Source organism: Brassica napus, chromosome A2 (assembly GCF_020379485.1).
Source record: "Brassica napus cultivar Da-Ae chromosome A2, Da-Ae, whole genome shotgun sequence".
NCBI lineage: Eukaryota > Viridiplantae > Streptophyta > Magnoliopsida > Brassicales > Brassicaceae > Brassica > Brassica napus.
The window spans coordinates 9,495,173-9,517,677 of NC_063435.1; the positions used below are offsets into that span (position 1 = coordinate 9,495,173).

The 22,505-nt window shown below is 29.2% G+C and overlaps 2 protein-coding genes across 2 annotated transcripts; both read right to left on the reverse strand.

The window, feature by feature from the left end:
• Window positions 1–2,623: 2,623 nt before the first annotated feature.
• On the reverse strand, window positions 2,624–3,707 carry LOC106420371 (CLAVATA3/ESR (CLE)-related protein 12-like; the record flags this gene model as incomplete). The annotated part of the gene is made up of 1 exon (XM_013861217.3): window positions 2,624–3,707. A coding segment is annotated over one exon (408 nt), but the record flags the coding sequence as incomplete, so codon positions are not given.
• A 15,897-nt stretch (window positions 3,708–19,604) lies between these two features.
• Window positions 19,605–22,130, reverse strand: LOC106420382 (transcription factor TCP12-like). The gene is made up of 2 exons (XM_013861227.3): window positions 20,490–22,130; window positions 19,605–20,385 (listed from the first exon to the last, which is right to left on the reverse strand). Exons 1-2 carry the CDS (start codon window positions 21,382–21,384, stop codon window positions 20,282–20,284), a joined length of 999 nt encoding a protein of 332 aa, XP_013716681.2. The 5' UTR covers window positions 21,385–22,130; the 3' UTR covers window positions 19,605–20,281.
• Window positions 22,131–22,505: the final 375 nt, after the last annotated feature.

Consider the following 22,505-nt stretch of genomic DNA (forward strand, 5'->3'; position numbering starts at 1 on the left):
TATATATAATAAATTATTATTTAAATAAAAAATTAAAAAAAAATAAAAAAATAAAAAATAATAAAAAAATATTTTATAATTTCGAACTTTTTATAATTTTTTTTCTAATTTTTTTTTGAATTTTTTTTATTTTTTTTCAAATTTCTTTTTGAAAAACAAAAATTATTTTTGAAACTATTTTTTTTAATTTTTAATATAGTTTTTAAGTATTTATATATTTATTAGAATCATAAATTCACATTCCAAAACTCTACCCCACCCCTCAACTCTAAACCCTAAGTCTAGATTAGTTAACCCTAGGGGTATAATTGTATTTTATCTTTCATTAAAACTGAAGGTAAAAGTGGTTAGTGTAAACATGAAAAGTGGTACTATGAATGTGGTATTTATGGTAATTTCCCATGTTTTAATTATACCATTAAGTTTTAGTTAATATTATACCACTAGATGATAGCATGCACGCATGCGCGGGGTGAATTTTTTATATTAATGTTTGTTCATTAAATGGTTTTAAACTTTTAACATTTTGCAATACTACAATCTTTATCGATTGTAAAATGGCGAATACAAATGTTTGTCTCTTAAATGTATTATCGTTGTTGAACAGTTAACATATTACAACTCATTTCTTTTAAAGACTTCATATGCACAAAAGGAAATCAAGTTTTGTGGCTGACACTAATTACCAAAACCAGATAGGCAACATCGATTGTAAAATGATGAAAGGGGATTAGGTTTTCTGCTCTCGTTTTGTTTACTTGTCTCTCCACAAGTGATTTCATTTTTTGCCTTTATAGAATTGTGCTTTTTCTCTCGATGGAAATCTGTAAAAATTTGTTCCGCTCCAGATAAGCAACAAATTTTTAAAGAAAATCACCGGCGTTCAAATCTAATATATCAAGCTGTTATAGAATATAAGTGCATACTCGAAATATAAATGTCTGTCTAGTATAAATTCACTAGTTCGGTCTAAAAATCATAACAAAACAAATTACTTATTTTATAATTATCCTACGCTTTTGAAGTTTAGTTACTTAAGAGTATATCGATAAAAATATAGATAATACTTTACCATTCTAGTATATGTAAACTATATATTTATTAAATGATAAACCAGAAAACTTATAATAAATAGTTCAAATCTCTCTTTTTACAATTATAATAGCTATATAGGGTATTAGGGAGAAACAAATATTAGACGAATGAACAAATCTCTCATTCTTCGAACAAACTCAAAAGGAGGTGATTGGAATCTTGTCATGGTATTTTATTAAATACTTTATAATAATAAAAATAATGACTAAATTATTTAATCTGAATGAAATAATATATATATATATACATTGCTTCCAATATTTAAAAATCACATCGATTTGAAGAATTGTATTTCTGAAAATGTCAAAATCAAATAAAATTTTAAAAACTACCTATTTTAAAAATAATATATATACATAAAATTATATACATAAGAGTAAGAACATAAATCAAAACCAATATCTTTTGTTAATTTACAATCATGTTTTGGTAAATAAATTAAAACAATCATTTTATTTACTTTATTTGGTATGTAATTAAACTTTAGTGATATTTACATAGATATATAAAATATATTTTAATATACATATTTATTATTGACATTTTCTATTCATATGATTTTATTAACATTTGTATATTTGCTGCAACAAAATTTTAAACCGTTAATCACAAAACTTTCAATGAAAGATTTTTTAATACAAATTTCAAAATTAAATATTAAGATCTCAATATTTTTACTGAAAATTTTGAAATTAAAATATTTATATATAGTATTTAATTTGATTTATATCCATACTATTTATCATTATTTGTATCGTGCTTGAGCAAAAACAAATTAAACCATTAATCACAAAATTTTCAATATGAGACTTTTACCATTTTTAGTAATTTATAGTCATTTTAAAAAATTCAAAAATATAACATAGAAGAAAAAAACTATTTTTTATTATATGCTTAATGTGATTGTTTAATTTTTTTAATAATATAAAAATAAACAAAAAAGAGAGAGGATACAAAATTGAATATGTATTATTCATAATCATTAACTTTCATATATATGTTAATCATATTAGATAATTTCGTATTTTTTATTTAATGAAATAAACGAAAAATTTGGTACACTATTAATCAATTTGATAATTAGTTTAATAAAAAATATAATATATATTTATGTGGACTAGCTCATTTTTCAAGAATTCTAAAAATCATCTTAGTGATAACACGTGGCTATAAAAACATATTGTAATGTTTCAGAATTAATACATATGAGATTAATTATTTTATATGCGGTATAATAACGCATCTAGAATTTCTTTTGAGTTGTGAATTTTTGACGTGCCGTCGCAGCTACTGGTTGGCTACCCCAAAGTTAAATTATTTGAAAATTCATCATTAGTGATACGACCATTTTGTTTATTTTAATTTTAAGTAGTAATCATTATACATGACAGTTAACATAATAAAGAGCTAGCATCTTCAGTTTATAACATATTTTCAATAATAATTCTATAATGGGATGCATTTTATTTCAACCCTTCTTAAACCTTCTTCACTTTAAAATGAAAATAGAATAATGAATTAAAAATAAATTCATTACTTAATTAAATAATTCCATTTTTTTCTTCATTATAAAACAAAAAAATAAAGTAAAATCAAAACCTTTTTTATTCAAAATTTCATTTTAAAGCAAAAATGAAGTGAGCTTGGAGATATTCTAAAGTAACAAAACAAATCACAATAATCAAGATGACAATTTCTTGAGTAACTAAATATATTTACATATATAATCATCAAAACAAAAACTAAAAACCAATTGGTTGTAGTATAGTAGCAATTTCTTGGGGCTTGATGTATATCTACATTATTCATATGTTCGATTCCTTCTGAAAACTAAATTATCATCATTTGGTCAGTCGGAGCTTGGATTTCGGTCCAAATTGTTTACAAGGTAGATCAAACTCGGGTCTGACAGTCCACTCTGTAGCACTAAGTGCGTTCCTCCCGAGGCGTACCGAATCAGCCGCCATAGGATTTATCAAAAAACAAAAAAGAAAAAAAGAAGCTAAACTAAAATACCCTTTGTTTACTATGATTTAAAGAAGAAAAACGTATCAAACCCAACTCGTAAAACGTATTCGTATCTAAGAAAATGAAATACTCTAATCTTTAAGTTTCCCCTTTCGGACAAAAAAAGGTAGGTAAAGGTGTATCTTTGGCTTATATGTTACCACTCGAACCAAGCACGTGTCATCGTCATTCATCAATTAATGGTGCAACGGATTAGGTCCGGAGGGAACACGGCGTTTCTCCACTCCGTAACGAGGATCGATCTCATCGCCGCCGTGTGCCTCCCCGGAACGAGGATGATGGTGGTTGTTTTTCCGGTGCTGGAAAGGTGTGAAGTCAAATGTGTGGGAGAGAGCTTTTCTGCGGACTAATCTACTAATGGTGTAGAGACGGTGATCGTGGTGCTTCGAAACCGACGGCTCCACCACATTTAGAGAGTAGAGACGGTGGACGTTGAAGAAGTACAAGTGGTGGAGGAGGAGGAAGAAGAAGAGAGAGAGCCAAATAACAATAAAGATAATCTGAGAGAATTTCAACGCCATGGAAGATGAGAGGAAGTAGAAGATGATGGAGGAAATTTTGGCATAAGAAGGCTTTTTTTCTTTTCGTTTTTATAACCTGCCAAAAGAAATATTAATCAATAAGAAAATGCCAAAGATAAGTTTTAATGTTTGTGTATGTATCTGAAAACAAAACAAAAGAAAGTTTTGCTGGACGGTTTGGAAGACAATATGGTAAGAGCTCATCTATATAATATATATATTCATGTATATTATATAGTTGACAAAGTGTAAAGTTTAAGAGATGTCTAACGGAGTGGGATTTTGTCTTTTCAACGCAGAATACTTTGTCATGTGTGTGCTCTATTTTCATAAAAGTGGGGCATAATCAAGTGATCGATCCTTTTCGCTTTGGAGGTAGTCCGTGTTTAATTCTCTTCTTGTAGAAGAAAGTTTGATAATCCTATGAACGGATTTTTGTTTGCTGTCTTTTACTTCAATCCAATAAAACCGAATAGATAGAGAAAATAGATTAGTTTTGGTAATAGCTTATAAACTCTGAATGTTATTTTCCTAGAAGCCGCAATGTATAGTTATTGTTTAGAAACTATTTAAAAACTAAAGTACTAAAAATATATTTTTATATTTTAATAAATTGGCTTCTAGTAATATAAACTAAAATTTATGAATTATTAGAAAATATCACTATAATTATGGTTTTTGTATAAAATCGAATAATATTTTATTTTTAACAATGTCGATAGTTTTAAAGGTAATGTGTGCTTGTGTTTATATGTTCAAGTTTTATAAGTACATGTAATTAATTGTAGAATCTTGTGATTTGTTGTTTTTGTGTCACCAGTCTAATTTAAACACGACAATGTGAATGATTTGTGCAAACAATTTTGGAAAAAAGTATTTGAAAATAAACAACAAAACATATAAAGTCAATTATAAACTTAAAATTATTATCATGAGAATGAATATTCAGGAAACTAGTACGTAGATAAACATAATCTACATTGATCAATTATTGATATACAAAAGTAAAACCATGACTGGAGAATTAAACCGCGTAAAGAAAATAAAACTAATGCATCGAGGTTTCTTAGAATTCAAGGAATGAAAAAGAGGCATGATTACAACTTAGCAATTATGAAAAATCTTTGGAACAATGAAATCTTTGATTACAAAGTTGTGTAATCGATGGTATTGTATTTCCAGGAGAGGATTGCAATCATTCATATTGTATTTATAGGTTTAATTATAGTCGACGTGGAAACAGACTAATTACCCCCTGACTATACATGTGCTCTTGAAAATTAAGATATTGCGTCGTGGACTTTTTATGAAACCACGTTCCATATATGACTTTCTTTAATATTTTTCCGATAATAAATTTGTTTCTGTATTAAACGGTTGACTTTAAATATTTCATATATTCAATCCGTTAGCAAAATTTTCTTGTCGCGCATATATCATTAATTAGTATTAAAATCTACTACACTAAATCACTGGTTTTAAAACGATCTATACAATACATTATGGTGGCTGTCTGGTTAGACATTTGTCATGGTGGCTATATATGAGATTAAAGATTCATAATAGAGTTTAGGGTGTGATCGATTCCAAAGGTTTCCGTTGTAATTTCGATTATGAACGTCTTAAAGGTAAATTCATTTCAGACATTTACTTAAATTTTCTGATTTGACTTGGATTGTGAATCTGTCATAGTGAAGAAGAAAAAACATGACGAGATTGTAAATTTGATTAAAGGTCTTCCAATGCACGAAAGAGGCTCTTGAGTGGATTGGGGGAACTGGTGGTAATGTGCATTTCCAAACCAGCCTTTTAACTGTTTATATTTTTCTTGCACTTTAGTGCTCGAACTATGATTGCACTAGTAAAAAAAGGATCATCAAAATCTTTTCTTATATTGGGGAAAAGTGTGTGGTATCTATCTAATCTATTAAAATATAAATACAAATAAAAAATCACTTTTAGATTTACAATTTATTTACGACCTTATGCCACTGACGTAATTAAAAAACTTATCATTAATGTTATTTGTCTTTTTCGTTCATATTAATGCATTTTTCTAAATATATAATTACCTAAAAACATAGCAACAACAATAATTCAAGAAAATCTAGGCAAGTATATAGTTTTTAAAAAAGTTATATTTTAAGTGATAATGTCCCAACTTACTGCGAACTAATATAAGTTTAACCTGCATTAACATAAATAAATAGCTTGGAGATTATGCCATAGCCCATAGGACCCGTCTATATGTTCTAATTGTACTTTTATAGAAGTGTAATTCGTTATTAAATTTACTTTTATTAAAAAAAACTACATAAACTATACAAACTAAAGCAAATTTTAACATAACAATAAAATCATATTAGAACACAAAAATCGTATAGAATATTACCTATTAACTACAAATCTCAAACAATTGTGGCTAAAAACCAGCGATTTTCTCTTAATTAGGGTAGAAAATACTTATAATAAACTAGCTAACTACCCTCTGTTTCTTAATGTTACATATTCTAGTTTTTTCACACATTTTAATAAAACACATTAAATTTGCATAATTTTTTGTGTTTATCTTTGTTCCATAATTTTAAGCCAATAAAAATTTAGTAAGTGCAATTAAGTTTTTTGAAATTTGCAATGAGTTAATAAAACATGTCTTGAAAATGTAAAAAATAGATCTTTTTAAAACAAATATTTTTTTCTAAAATATGTAATATTAAAGAACAGAGTGAGTAATAAATTATTTTCTATAAATGAAATCATCTTCCATTAATATATGAGATTAAATTATTTCCTTATCGATTGACATCCTTGGTATTTCTATATAACCGGAATAAAATATATATCTTCTCTATTCGAAATATATGACAATAAATCTATATGAAATATTTTATTTGAATTTAATAATCGTGATCTGCCTTGCAAAGGTTGTTATATGGCTTCTCTATTCCGAAAATGTGATCATAAATCTATAGAAAGTATACTTTTTGAATTCATTATATGTGATCTACCTTACAAAGTTAGTTTAAATATTTACTATAGCCTAAGGTTTCATATCACGTGTATATATATATAGGAACCTAAGCATTGGTAAATGAAAAGTAAAAACAACCCAATTTTTTATATAATATAGTAAATAAAATATAATATAGCCTATATATATATCACTAGTAAAATATTATTATATAAATGTAACTCCAGTCATTTTACTATTTAGGGATTTGCGTATATGACATCAATGTAAGTGATTCATTTGATAGTTAAAAATAAAAAATACAATGAGTCAATGTAAAAAAAAATATTTATGAACAATCATGATAACATAGAAATATATATTAAAATTTTTAAAAATATATTATACCATTTAGCAACAACAAAAAATATATATAATAAAGTGGAAAGAAATACATGCGCGATGTGCGAGTCAAAGCTCTAGTAAATTTTTAAAATATCAAGTACAAACAATAAATAAGAAATATAAATGGTAAAATGGCACGAAATTATAGTCACACATTACAAATGGTTAAATAAAAAAAAAACTGGAAATTCAAAAAAGAAGATTAGGAAAAACATATAACAATACATTGCAAATGAATACATTTTGAAACTTAAACTCGCAAGAATGTTTGCTTTTATTATAACAACTAGAGATTTTTTCCGCGCTTCGCGCGGATTGTGTCTTATAAATTTATTTTATTTATAATATTATTTGTCGGTTTGTTTCTTTTACATTAATTTTTTGTTTTTCCAATGTTAGTTTTTCTTAATTTAAATTTATATGTTTATAGTTTTTCTTTTTTCTGGTTGTAGATGGAGAATTATATTTTTATTGATAGTTTTTGAATGTGACATAAACTTTTTGAAATTTTAAAATAATGTTATATATAGTACAATTAACACATTAAAGAAGAGAAACATATTTAAGCACATTTTATACAGGTTTTATATACATAATTTTAAACATTATATATGTATATATTATAAGTTTGAAACATGTAAATGCTTTCTAAAGTTAAATACTTGTTCTGAGTTTACATAACTTATCGAAAGTTTTATCTTTTTTAAATTTAAATCACAGAAAAAAATCAAAAAGTCAGTATAGATGGGTTTTCTTGGGCTTTTAAATCAACACTGAAAATTTACATGAATCATATAACAACAGTTTTATAAACAACTCGATAAAATTTGACCGAGCCAAAGATTTTCACACAATATGTTCTTTCTTCTTCAAATTGCGAAGAGCCTATAGGCACAAGAAAAAAATCATAATTTTTGTTTTCACTTATATAACATTTTTTTCCTTTACACACAGAATTTATTACACTGCTATAAGCAATTGAGAACTCTATTCATATAAGATTCACATCTATGCATTTTGACAAAGAAGAATTTTAGCCATCTTTAGTTTCGGAATGAATCAACTTCAGTCATATACACTATATTTTCTCTATGATTCAAATCTTACAATTTTAATATATGTGCAGATTTCCATGTGAAAAAACACGCACGCCATCTATCGTTCAACCTATTACTTTTTCTAAAGTAAACACTATAATCCTCGTTTGGTTAGCTCCACAAACTAATCTCTTTGGATCCGTGTAACCTTTCAGAAAATGATAATCTTAACATCTTACAAAAAAAAAAACAACAAATATTGACTTATTTATATGAATATATATTATTTTAAATCATTATAGTGGACGAAGAAAGCACCATAATTTGTACAACAAATTTTCTTAGATTCACTTCATCATATTCACCATTTTACCATTTTAATTACATAATTTTATATGAGCTTCTTCACCTTTCCCGGTTATTTTCTCTTTATTTATAACTACAATATAAAGTTATAAACTATATATATATTATAAATTAATAATTTATTTACTCTTAAAGTAACGATTAAAAATAGAACATAATTCAATATAGATATATGATTCTATTAATAAATTAGCAGTTACAAATTTAAAATTTTTAGAAATATCAAAAGTTTTATATTAGTTAATTATCTTCTAAATGATATTTATTTTTAATTCTTTTTGGATGAGAATATTTTGGCTGAGGTGGATAGCCTCAAAAGCCTTGAATTTAGTCCCTTTTATATAGTAGGATGACTTAAAATTTGAATACCTTATTGAATTTTATATGTATAGAGTAAGATATAGTTGCCCTGTTAAAAAAAGATATAGAATGCCACTGAAATGATTTTAATTATAGAGTTTAAAAGAAAAATAATGTATCATTAGCAATGCATGCTCCGTATCGTTTTTTTTTTTTTTTGATAAAGGGCTTTTATATATATAACTCCGTATGGTTCACTTTACCAATTTATTATTAGTCCTTAATGTTATGTAATACCCGCACGCGAGACACATCTTAGACAATCAGATCACATTACAAAAATGTGACAAAAAACTCATTCTTGAATCTTGAGAACAATAAACATTTACGCGACGGTTCTACTTTAAATTCATTATTAGTCATGCGTCATGTCACCAAACTCACCTAACTATACCATTTTGTTCTCTTCTCAAAAGGTTCACTTGTTCTTATACCTGAGCCTATATGGTCGACATTTAAACCCCCAAGATCAAGGAGGGCTAACCTCTAATTCCACTACAAGGCCGAAGTGACATATGCCACTTGGTGAAAACATTTTTATTTTCTTTTCTGGGCTCATATTCAACTTAACAAGCATCCCAAACGTTATAATGGCATAGTTTATTAACCTCTAGTACATATTTCACCTAATCTAGGGCAATATATATGATTTAGAAATAATGAGTCTTTAGTGATTCTATTGACCACTTTGTTTCTCTCTCGATTATGTAAACTTTTTCGGCATTCAGAATGTTGATATATGAATATATCTGATTCAAACACAAAATAGCTAGCACAACATCTCAACTGATTAATTAAAAAGATAATCTTGAGGTTGAAACAATTAGCTGATAAACGAAAAGCTTAAAGCAGAAAATAAATGTATATCATAATATAATTACGAAAAATCCAACTGATGGAAAACCAAAAGAAAGTTCGTGTTAAAATTGAGATTTAGTAAAATAGGTTTACTAATACCGGTATATTAAGCCTAAAACTTTGATGGATAAATATCTGAGCGAAATACTAGAGCTAATAGCTATAATTAAGAAAATTGACAAGTATAAAAGTGAAACTTAATGTAAAAGCGTAATAAGAGACTAAAATACATATTGATATTTATACAAATATGTTTTTATACATTTTATATAAATATGTTTGTGAGGTGAGAGTTTTGGGGCACTAAACTGGTAAAGCTCCGTACGAGCTGCAGTGAAAGTCTATGTCTCTATGAAGATCTAGAAGCAAGCTACACCTTGCCAAAAGATATACTTCTCGACATCCATATCCCATTTTCTATTCTTAATATCAGTAGAACGAAATAAATAAATAAACAACAGTTACTGCTTTATTGCCTATTATTATGAAAGAGAAATTGGAGACAAAACCAAAATGTGTTCTCCCAAAAACTTTAACAATGCCCACCAATTGAAACTAAACCTTATTGTTAACTTTATCAAGCATTCAATATGCCAATAATCTAATTTTTTTTTGATCTTTTAGGAAAAAAAAACAAATATCAGACTAATCGTAATGAAATCAAGTCTATTATTATTTTTCTTCTTTTAAATGAATCCATCACTCTCACGTATAAAGGTGCGTTCCAATCTCCCATGACAACAAAAGAAGATGAAACCACCTCACTACAATTTTGGTCCCAAAAATAGTAATGAATCTATTTGTGGAAATGTTCTAAAACATGACAATAAAACTTCTTCACCTCACTACAATTTTGGTCCCAAAAATAGTAATGAATCTATTTGTGGAAATGTTCTAAAACCTGACAATAAAACTTCTTTGGACCGAGTAGTCTCGCTCGAACTAAATCATATAGAAGTTTTGTGAAAAATGGCAATAGTACTACTCTATTCTTCCACGTATCGCATGCCTTGTTCTAAAACTCGCCCGAGTTACCAATTATGCGGCATATAAACGCTCAACGGTGATGCACCGTGGCGTTTTGACCTTATTTAGCTATAAAATTGGAGAAATTTTTTTTAGTGAAATTTACTTCAAAATCGACATTTGAATCTTAAATCTGTCATGTTTTGTTGCTAATATCATGAAAACTAAGTAAAAGCGAGACAAATCACCTAATTAAACAAATAATTAGGTTGAAAAAATCGTGGCGGTAAAGTTGAAGGCGAAATGAACTGAGAGAAAAAGATGAAGAGTTAATTACTCTTTTATCCCTTATTAAATAAACACAAAAATACATAAAAATGCTTGTTTGGAGCGTCGAATACAAGTTGCTGGATAATTCTCCTGTTAAACAAACCGCTGCACTATCAGGGATTCGCATGTAATAAGGTAAGTTATGTATCATGATCCATATATTATATTTAAGAAAAATAACAATGAGTCAATGAGTGATCCAAAATCTGATTGGACCTAGCTCAAAAAGACAGGTTTGGGGCTGCAAAACCGATCTACTCTCTTTTATTTATTACAAAATCAGAAATGATCAAATCATAGTTTCATCCTTGATAAACACTCCTACACCGGATGAAACGGTCGGTGTCTACAAGTTTTATGTCTGTCTTTATTTCCTCTCATCTGCTCCATATATTTTGAAGGCCTTTAGATCAGAGAATGAGGCTCTGGCCTTTAACGAACCTTTGTGTTTCTTTATTTTGCTCTGTAGTTTTGAAGGCTCCATTCTTATCAGATCTTAGTAACTTTCCTACTCTGCTTTATATGAAACACTCTACATAATATACGGGCTGTATAGTTATAGATATACCAATGATCAAAGCTTTGGTGGTCCTGAGAGAAAGCCAAAGCAAGAAGGAAATAACAATATTTACAGGTTAGTTTTTCGATCTTTTTCTCGTAGCTAGATCTGAGAAAAGTGCCACTTCTGTGTTGTCTTCGTGAATATTTAAATTTCTATAGTGTAAGATAAATAAATAAATTACCTGAATAGAAAGGATGGAATATGTATGCAAAATTGTAGAATCTATGTGTACGAAGTCATCATGTCATGCTTTTTATTCAGTTGCTAGATGTTACAATAAATTTTAACAAATAGGAATGAAATACGCAAAATGCTGTTAGAACAAGATGTTTTTAGATTTTTAGCAAAAAAAAAAAAAAACAAGATGTTTTTAGAAGTTAGAACTGCACTAATAAAGCGTAAAGGCTTTGGCAGAACCACATTTATCATTTGTTATAAAAACCGAAATCCTATTTAGTCATTTCTCGTTCGGGTTGGCTTCCACTGGTTTAAAATAATTTATTTTGATTTGACATATTTTACTTAATAATAAGTTAATAACTAATCAATATAAAATGCATAAATTATATAAATAATAATATATTATATGTTTTTGTTTGTTTAATCTCGGGTATTTCGGACCTATGAAAAGATCCTGATTAATCCCAAATGAGAGGTACAGTCCACAGATAGACTATCTATCTGAGTATGCAAATGAGTTCGAAAGCATGGTTTCATATCCGTGTGGTGTCCAGAAACATCATAAAATAATTCCATCCAGTAGAGTTCGAACTCGCGATTTGGATCCAGGAAAGAGTTAATCCTTACCATTGAACCATGCTGTTCCAGAGTAATACAGTATATGTTAATATGACTAAAGTAGGTGTTTTACCCGTATATACAAACATAATTATTTTACAGATATTTAGTATTACATATAATATAAACATTAATGTAATAAACTATAAGATTATGATAACATAAACACATATCAAACATTCTATGCTTTGAAATAAAGTAAAAAAGTGCATCTTCGTCTCTACTTTTCAAAAAAAAATTTAACCATCAATATGCATAAAACTTTAAAGAAAACAAAAAAGCGAACATGTACATTTTATCCAAAGATCATAAAACAAAATATTAAGAAAACAGTTTTTATTTTACTTTTAAATAACAATATAGTATATGTTAATACTGGATGTTTCGTCTGTGGACATAATTGTTTTACAAATGATTATTACTGCATACATTATAAATTTAAAGTATCATTATATATTATTGTTTATCTTCCCAAAAATTTTAAACTGAACATCTAAATATTTGTATATGACAAATTTTACATCAATATATATATACACAAAAACATATATGATTGATTACTATTTAATTATATATCATTTATTTTTAATTTTTAACTTTTATGATTGAAAATATGATTTTTGGATAACAACAAACTATGCTATAATTTGGCCGTTTTGGATTTGATATAATAACTCGTAATGAGTACCAGACGTGATAATTAATCTCATATATATACTGCTTTCAAATGTATTGGTATCATTTTTAATTTTAACATCTATTCTATTAAAACTGAAATACTTTTTAAAAATAATTTTTCATTCATCCTAGTAACTATAACTTGGTTCAGTGAATTAATAGCTATTAATTAATTAACTACAAACTGTTTTTTTGTTAGATTATTATCTAATCGAATTATTCTCTAGCCGAATCATTATCTAACCGGATTATTCTCTAGCTGAGTTATTTTCTAACCAATTTTTATTAATAAAATTAAAAATATTTATTTATGATGTGACATACAAACTTTAAATGTTATATATTTATATATATTATTATTTAATTTCACATAAAATATAAGCTATAATATTTTATTAAAATATATAAAGTTATTTTCAAATACATGTGAAACAATTTGATGATTAATATATTGAATTATAAGAATACAATAAATAAATTTCTATTAAATATTTTCCCAAAAATTAATATAAAAATGAAATTTATTTGGCATATAAAAATTTTAGAGATATATCTTTACTGAAACAAAAATAAATTTATTTGACATAAGATATTTTATTTTGAGAAGATATAGTTATTAATATATAAACATACTAATTTGTATCTATACTATTAAAAGGGAAGGAGTCCCAAAACATCTACTTATAAAAGGTTGTTGGACCTATTCATTAAACTTAGCTATTTTTTTGGCCTCACCTTATATTTCTCTAACTATACACTAATCAATTATCTTATATTTCTCTAACTATAAAATAACCAATGCTCTTATTTAATACTCAACTTACTATAATACACCAAAGATTTATACATCAATATTATTAATTCAGAATCATTGATATATTTCACTCCTATTTTTCCTTGGAATATTACTTTTGTGCCACTAAACCTATTAAGAAAAACAGATTATTTTATAACTGATTTAATAATCATACAATCCATGATTATTTTTCTTTAACAAAAGCAGTTACTATAAAAACATTTGGATTTATTGGTAATTAAAGTCTGAACAATACCATACTTTTAATTCATATTAAATGTTTTATGACCCAAACTAACATAAAAACATGATGCAAGTACGATTAACAGAAATTTAAAAACATGATACCATTCGACGGTCAAAACATATTAACTTCCAATTACGATTAGAGAAATACTTCACAGTACAGCAACAAGCTTAATTATATTTCAAAATTATAGCTTTTTCTTTGAAAACCTTCCTAGGTTATTTTTGTGATGAAAATCTTTTACAACTAGGTTTATTAGGAGAAAGAGTTTTGTATAAATATTTTCTCAGGAAATTATAGCATTTTTAGAATGTTTTTTATGTTTAAATAAAATATATTATTTATTTTTAACATTTATAGGTAACTCAACTATACTCAACTTAATAATAATTTTATTTCTAAAACTCAAAAATTTAATCTTAATATAGTCATTATAAAACCTATAAACTAGAATGTATAACATAAGAAAATGTAGTTTATTCAATTTTATATCTTAGTAAAATTTATATGAGAAATTTAATCAAATTTTGAAAAAATATTATCATGTTATTTTAGATTTTTACCATGTCATCTGGTATAGATTCACGAATTAATATGAGTTTTAGATTTTAAAGGATTTTAAATAATGGATTTTTATTAAATTGAAATTAGATTATATATGGTGACTACGTTTACTGGTTTGACTGTGGATACCACTTATTGGTGTTTTGGTTCTTTTTAGTGGAAAATTAGACTGAATGTTGAGGACTTATTAAGATATTTTTTTTTATATTTGAAAAACATGTTTGAGTAATTTGTTTTTATTGGATAATTCAGCTTATAAATAGTATATTTAAGATATTTGGTTATTTAGAAATTACATATAATTAATATTTGTAGGTATCTAATTTATATTTTAAAAATTCAGGTATCTATTTATCTTGGTTCTAGATATATATAATATGTTCGGTTATTTATAAATTTTGGTTCAAGTTTGGTTTCATTTTTTCAATTTGGTACGGGTTGATTATTCGGTTCCGAATAATATGGCCAAACTTATAAACTATATTTATAAAAATTTATATTAAAAATTATTAAATTCAAAAAATAAATTCGCGCTTTTTAAGCGCGGGTCAAAATCTAATTTTAGCTTATAAATCAATACATCAAACATAATTAATGTAATTAAAAAGTATTAACTCACGAATATGTTATATAACATATTATTTTGATTGGTTTAATATCCAACCATATATGAACAACCAAACAATTAACAGACAATTAAAACAAGATATCTATCACAAATGTTATACATTACAAATCGAACATATTTATTGGAAATTGCCACAAATAGCACATTCGTAGTACCACTTTTCATGTTTACACTAACTATTTTTACCCTCACTTTTAATGAAGGGTAAAAGACAATTATACCCTTAGGATTAACTAATTTAGACTTAGAGTTTATAGTTAAAGGGTGGGGTAGGGTTTTTGGAATGTGAAATTTAGGATTATAATAAATATATAAATAAATACTTAAAAAATATATAAATTTTTTCAAAAAATAGTTTCAAACATAATTTTCGTTTTTCAAAAAGAAATTTGAAAAAAAAAAATTAAAAACAAATTCGAAAATAAATAATTTCAAAAAAAAATTTATAAAAAAGTTTGAATTTGAAAAAGTATAATTCGAAAACATAAAAAAACCTTTTTTATGTTTTTTTTTGAAATTATTTATTTTCGAATTTATTTTCGAATTTATTTTAATTTATTTTAATTTTTTTTTTTAATTTTTAGTTTTTTAATTATTTATTAATTACTTTTTTTTTTAATTTTTTACTTATTTATTTATTTATTTTTATTTAAATAATAATTTATTATATATATAAATAACAAGGGCATAAGAGTCTTTTGCCACTTAATGAAAAATGTGTTTTTGAAAATGTCTCCTTAGTGGTGGTAAAAATGAAAAGTGGTACTATGAAAGTGGTAAACATGTAATTTCTCCCATATCTATACGGACACATGTTTGTGAAACAATTATATTTCGGGAAATTTTCATGTTTACCATTTTGTTGGTACCATTATTCATGTTTACTACCACTAAAAAGCATTTTCTAAAATACACTTTTCATTAAGAAGCAAAAAACTCTTATACGCTTGTTCTATATATATATAATAAATAGTTATTTAAATAAATAAATAAAAAAATTTAAACTTTTTTACTTGTTTTCGAATTATACTTTTTCAAATTTGAACTTTTTCTAAATTTTTTTGAATTTTCTTTTTTCGATTTTTTTCAAATTTTCTTTTTGAAACTATTTTTAAATTTTTTTGCAAGTATCTATTTATATATTTATTAGAATTCTAAAGATCTTATCTTACCCTTCAACTCTCAACCGTAAGTCAGCCAAGATTAGTTAACCTTAGAGTTATAAATGTTTTTTTTTCTATCTTTAAAGGTGATGGTAAAAATGATTAATGTACAATATGAAAAGTAATATTACAAATGTGATATTTTTGGCAATTTCCTTTATATTTTTGTCCTGTGAAAAAAAATCATATATTTATTTTATTAAAACAAATAACCATGTTTGTACACGGATCAAGCTTTAATCATCGTCACAGACTGTAGGCATCATTTTTTATACATATCACATGTTTAACTTATGATGCCTCAATTTATACAGATATACAAATATGTTTATTAATATCTGTTTTGAAGATCTTTTCTGTCAGCGATAAAAAACGGTTGCCTTTTTGCACTGCGTGTTAGACTGTTCGCTTTTTAATTCTGCGTCTGTGGTATATGAATGAGTTATGAGCTATTAAAACTTCTCTTCAGGACATTGATGTCTTCCAAATAACTTGCAAAATCTAGTCATTCTTCTGGTTCCGAAACCATCTTCATCAACTGAGAATAATCCGTTACAAATGTAACAGAAAACGGTTGTAGATTCCTCATGCATTCCATTGCCCAAATGAGAGATTCCATCTCCGAATGAAGTGGAGATTGGCTCGCACGTGTATTCTCTGCTCCCACTAAACCATCAAATCCTTCCATTGTGTTATACCACCCTTGTCCTGAAAATTTATCCTGATCTTTCCATGATCCATCCGTAAAACACCATATACCTGGGATAGTCGGAACTATCGCTGTTACTTGTGGGCGAGTTTGATCTATTCCCTGTGTAAGAAAACTTTGTGCCTCAATCCAAAGTACAAACTTCGTTTCTACCAATTTGAGAGTATCCCTCGGATCAATATCCAAATTGCTGAAAACTTTATTATTTCATCCTTTCCATATATACCATAAGATCCACGCAAATTGATGATCTTCCATCACTAGAAAACCTTCCAAAATAGATGATCCATGTTTGCAAACAGTGATTGTGTGGGGAAAATAATTGGATTCGACGGAATTCTTGACAGTGCGCAAACCTGAACCGCCGGTGAACACTCAAAAAACACATGATTGATGGACTCCTCAGATGCTCCACAGTGTGCACAAATTGTGTCTCCTTACATTCCTCTTGCCTTTAAATTTTTCTTTACCGCTATACATCATGATACCAGTTGCCATAGAAAATGTTTCATCTTCGGTGGACAACATACTTTCCTGTAGAAAGCCTTTAACGGAGAGACGGAAAGGCTTTACTTTAAGTTTTTAAGATAGGTAGTGTTTACAATAATTTTAAGTTTATGTATTTACTTTTATTAAAAGATGCAATTAGTTTTTAATATAACTATTTTTATAAGTATGGAAAAATATTTTTATAGATTATAATATTTCAATTATTTAATATCTTTATGAATAATTTTCTTTTAAAAGATCAATTATTAGTTCATGGAAGTTTTACTGTATTTATAAAGTTTCTGCATACTTAATCTACATTTTAGTTACAACCGATGCTAATACAATGTTTTCAGAAAATAAAACATTTAAATATGCATTTAACATGTGTTTCAGCAATTTTAAGTATACAGGAAATATTATATAATATCTACATAATGGAACAACTTCATTTTATAGTAGTATAAATATAATAGAAGTAATTAATATTGTAAATAGTACAAGTTATATTCCAGAACTACACAAATCAAATCAAAATTTATAAAAAGGAAATAATAACAAACAAAATTACTTAATTAAGGTGTATTCTTTTATAAGAAAGAACCTACTGTAGATCCGTTGATACCACTGCACCCAACTCAAGAAGGTCAAAACACAATGTTTGAGAGTTTGGAGAAAATGACATGATGGAAGTTGGAGTGGCTAAAAGTTTATTTCGGAGTGGCTAAATGTTTATTTTCCTTTTTAAGTTCTTTGAGTTTATAAGAAAAATATTTTCTAAATAGGCCAACAAAAATTGAAAAACAATGTAGAGAAACATTGCAACTAGGGATGATTAATCGGCCTCGAGTGTGTCTAGGACAATATTGTCTAACGGCTAAACCGTCTAAAAACATTACTCATTTATATCGCCCAATCCAATTCAAATAATTAATGGGTGACTGGCTAGTTTATATAACTGCTTCCAATGCCTTGACATAATGTTTATGAAAATAAATCACGACAATTGTTGAGGAACAGTCGACAGGATTGATGGCGATGGCAATTTACAATAAGAATTGTTTGAGTTTATAGGAAAGCACCTTCTCAATTCAGTCATAGAAGTTAGAACAATAACAAATAAGAAAAAATATATAGAGAAACAGGTAATATTTCTCGATGAATATACATGCAAGATCACCGATCAACGTTGAGAGAGAGAGAGAAAAGAGAGAGAGAAACCAGATCTCTGTTCGGGTCCGGCGTATGGCCGGCGCGTGAGCGTGCGTGCCATCGCCGGAGCCCTTCCTCTTTTTTTATAAGTTGTCTCCTTTCGCTCCCTCTTCGCAGTTCCGTCATCGACCGCCTTGTCGGAGCTCTGGTACTGCAACCATCCTCAACGGTGGCTCAGCTTCTGGAGTAACGACGCGAGCGATTGGAGGTTCCCGACGGAGATGGGAGTGGCTTGCATGTTCACGTAGTGTGTTCCGGGAGATGGAGGCTTCCCTAGTTCCATCGATGCCGGTCTTTTGCGGGAGGTGAAAGCTTTCTCAGATTCACCGTCGCCGCTCTAGCTTCCGGGAAGGAGAGGCTCATTCAGATCTGTCTTCGCCGGCTTTTGGTCACGGAGAGTGGAGGCTTATAAAGCTCCGCGCTGCCGTCTTGAAACCCGAGGTCCTTTGGGTTGTGGTGTCTAGATTGAGGTGTGAGAAGTACGGTTTGCTTCTGGTAGCGGTTCTCGGCTCGCCTGTCTAGGGTTTGTGGTGGTTCATAGTCGGAGGAGATCTCGTTAGAGCGATGGATCTCTCCGGCGAGAAGACAGAGCGGAGTAGAATGGTTATGGTTTACGCCGGAGGCTCTTCAGGTTCTGAGCTCCGGTGAATCGAGGTTGTCGGTGGCAAGTTCCGGCGGCTGTGCGAAGGGGGTGAGATCAAGTTGAGGCGGGTGACGCGTGTCATGCTGATGGCCCAGATTCTTACACGTGTGCAATTCCCAGCCTCCTTGTCGCGACCCGAGGGCAAGCTGTTCGGGTTAAATGTTTGGTCTTTTGGGCCGTCTACTTTTCTTGGGCTTCGGCTGTTATTACTGTAGCCCATTATGTTAGTGGTCGTTTGTTTTTTAGCACTTTGTGTACTTGGGCTTCGGCCGTCTGGGCTTGGCCCGTTGGATTAATATAAAAATCACCTTGGCGGAAAAAAAAAAAAAAGAATATACATGCAAGATTCACCAAAGATGCATGGTATATATCTAAATACCACCTAACATCTAATTGTTGCTTTACACATCCAGAAATGTGGTTAATAAAAGTTTCTTTATCTAAAGACTAACGATTGTGCATACCAATCAAACACTGAATCAGTATGTAAGCCACCATATATCATCATAATTTATATGTTACATATGCTGTGTGTTTAACGGTGCGTTTGTGACATAACTTTTTAAATTTCCTATACTGACATTTAGAAAGGCAACCAACTACAGAAGGCAAAACAACAATAAATTGATATCAAGGCCGGAGTAGAAACTTGCTAAATAATTAATTATTTAAAACCACAAATATTGAATATAAGTTTCTCCATCAATCAAGCAGTCCAAAGCCTCAGCCAAATTAGCAGTCAAAACCCACACACACACACATACACACACGTCTACATTTATAATTATATATATGCGAAAGATTTGGCTCATGAGGCTCTTATGTGGATGCATATAGAAACTCCAAATACCTTATAAGAACGGAGCATCATGATCATCAGTAGCAGAGATAATCGTATAGAGAAAAAGTTGAAATAGGGTTTCTCTCCTCATCTACTGATGCTGTTGAAGTTGTGTTATGTTCCCTTGGTATCACCATTCCTAGATTACCAACACTAGATATTTTATCTTTATGAAGTTGTTGACCAAAAGCAAAACATTATGACTACAATAGTTAGGGCTTTTATTTAACAAAATATTCTTACCTGTTGTTGAAACTGTTTCTCTAATTGAGCCAAGACTTGTGTAAGATTCCTCGGAGTCTCCAAAGATGGTAGAGGAGCTAGATTCACTGGTTAGTCCAAGAAACTTCTCTATAATACTCCTTTCTTGTTCTAGGTTTTCTCTTTCTTGTGCACCACCGATTATCTTAGTCTTTCTTGACACTTGATTAGGATCTGCAAATGTTTTCGAGGTGTCAATCAGTCCTGATAATCTCATCTTCATCTTCGTCATTGTTCTCTCTCTTGCTCGTTCTCTAGCTTTCTCTCTCGACTGTTTCTTCTTACAAGAGTCGTCCACCCTCTTTGTTCTTCCCTTTGAGACTTTCTGTGTCTCGTCATTTACATTGTCACTAACCTGAAGATGTTCATGGTTTCCTGATGCCGCTGCACTTTCTTTCACTTGTTTGATGGAGGCCTTTGATTTGGAGATAAGCCATTCAATGGTCTTGCTCGCCTTGTCGAAACCCAACATGTCTTGAAGATCAAAGAATTTGCGAGCAATCTGGAGAGACAGTCTCATCCTCCTGTCTCTAGGACCTTGAGCGGTGCAGATCTTACTATGCCTGTCCCTTTTCTTTCCAGTTCTTCTTGGTGAAACCTTTTCTGAGGTGGTTCCATCAACCCACTCCTCATTCTTTTTTTCTTGCTCAAGCTCCCTACGTAATTTTCTCGGAGAATCAACATCAGCTTGCTGTTGTAACAAGAATTGGCTTATCAAGACAGATTCATCAAGAAAATCTGAAGAGGAAGGAAAAGGGTAATGATGGTGAGAACTAGGGCTTAGGATATGAGTAGTGAAAGAAGGAAGCATGGTTGCTTCATGGAGATTGAAGGGATCAAAGAGGTCATAGCCATTGGTGTCTATTGAAGGAAACATTAGATTGAAGAGAGAGAGAGAGAGATAGGTAACCTATACACAGTTTTCCCCCCTGCTTCAATCAAGCCAGTTGGTTCATTAGTGGGTGTGTGCTTGTGCTATAAAGGTCGATTAGTTGAGGAAGAAGGACAAAAACCGATTGTAAAAATGAATACTTTTGGTAAATGTTTAAGAAAAAATGAATCTCACCGTAATAAATTATTTCTCTGCAACTAATAATCATATTCGTTTTAAATAACCCCTTAGACTATATCTCTAATTATTTATTACCTAATTGTTAGTTCACGTTAAAAGCTTCAAAAGAAATAGGCTTAATAGCTTAGTTCGGGCACTTAGACAATCAATTTTGTTTTTTTTTCTCTCTTACAAAGTCAAGACTTGATTCGGTTGGTCAATCTTTGCATAAGAGTTGAAAATAAGTTGCAACATTAATTGAATGCTCACTACGAATTTAATTTCCTGACTTTTACAATTTGAAGTCGAAATTGTGTGCTTCTCTTGTTAGTCTTACATATCTTATTTGGGTAGCTACTCATACTACAAACACTTTTATTAAAGCAAAAAGTAAAGAAGTTCTTCTATTGAAATTTTGAACATTAAAGGCTTAATAAGTGTGGTGTGAACCAAGCGCTCGTAGCTTGGTGGTAAAGGAGGTACAGCTGTACTGCCCGCCACCCGGGTTCGAGTCTTGGCCACAACGGATTTAACATCCCTTCCGTTGGGGCGCTGGACCTCTTTCGGGGGGATAGTTGGGAATGTGGCTGCCCAGATACCAGAGTTATCAAAAAAAAAAAAAAAAAAAAATAAGTGTGGTGTGGATGGAATAAGGTTAAGGAGAAGGTTGTGGGAGTGATAGTGATTAACGGTGATGAAAAAGTGGTGATAGCTACGTGAAGAAAAGTGGGAGGAGAAAACGAAAGGGACCAAGTCTAAGGCCTATTTGGTTATCCCTTCACGTGGGTGTTGCTTTGTTGTTTGAAAGCAACCCCATCTCTTTCTTATTCTCGATTATGTGCTTTAATGGAAGATAATATTGGCATCTAGCTATATCTTATAAAACGATGGACAGTGTATATATTTTTGTTTTTCTTGCTTAGATATTTGGAGACATGCATTGATTA

Coding starts and splice junctions, on each gene's coding strand:
- LOC106420382 (XM_013861227.3), bottom strand. CDS start 21,384: ATGTTTCCTTCAATAGACACCAATGGCTATGACCTCTTTGATCCCTTC. Junction 20,386..20,489: donor AGAAACAGTTTCAACAACAG/GTAAGAATATTT, acceptor TTGGTAATCTAG/GAATGGTGATACCAAGGGAA.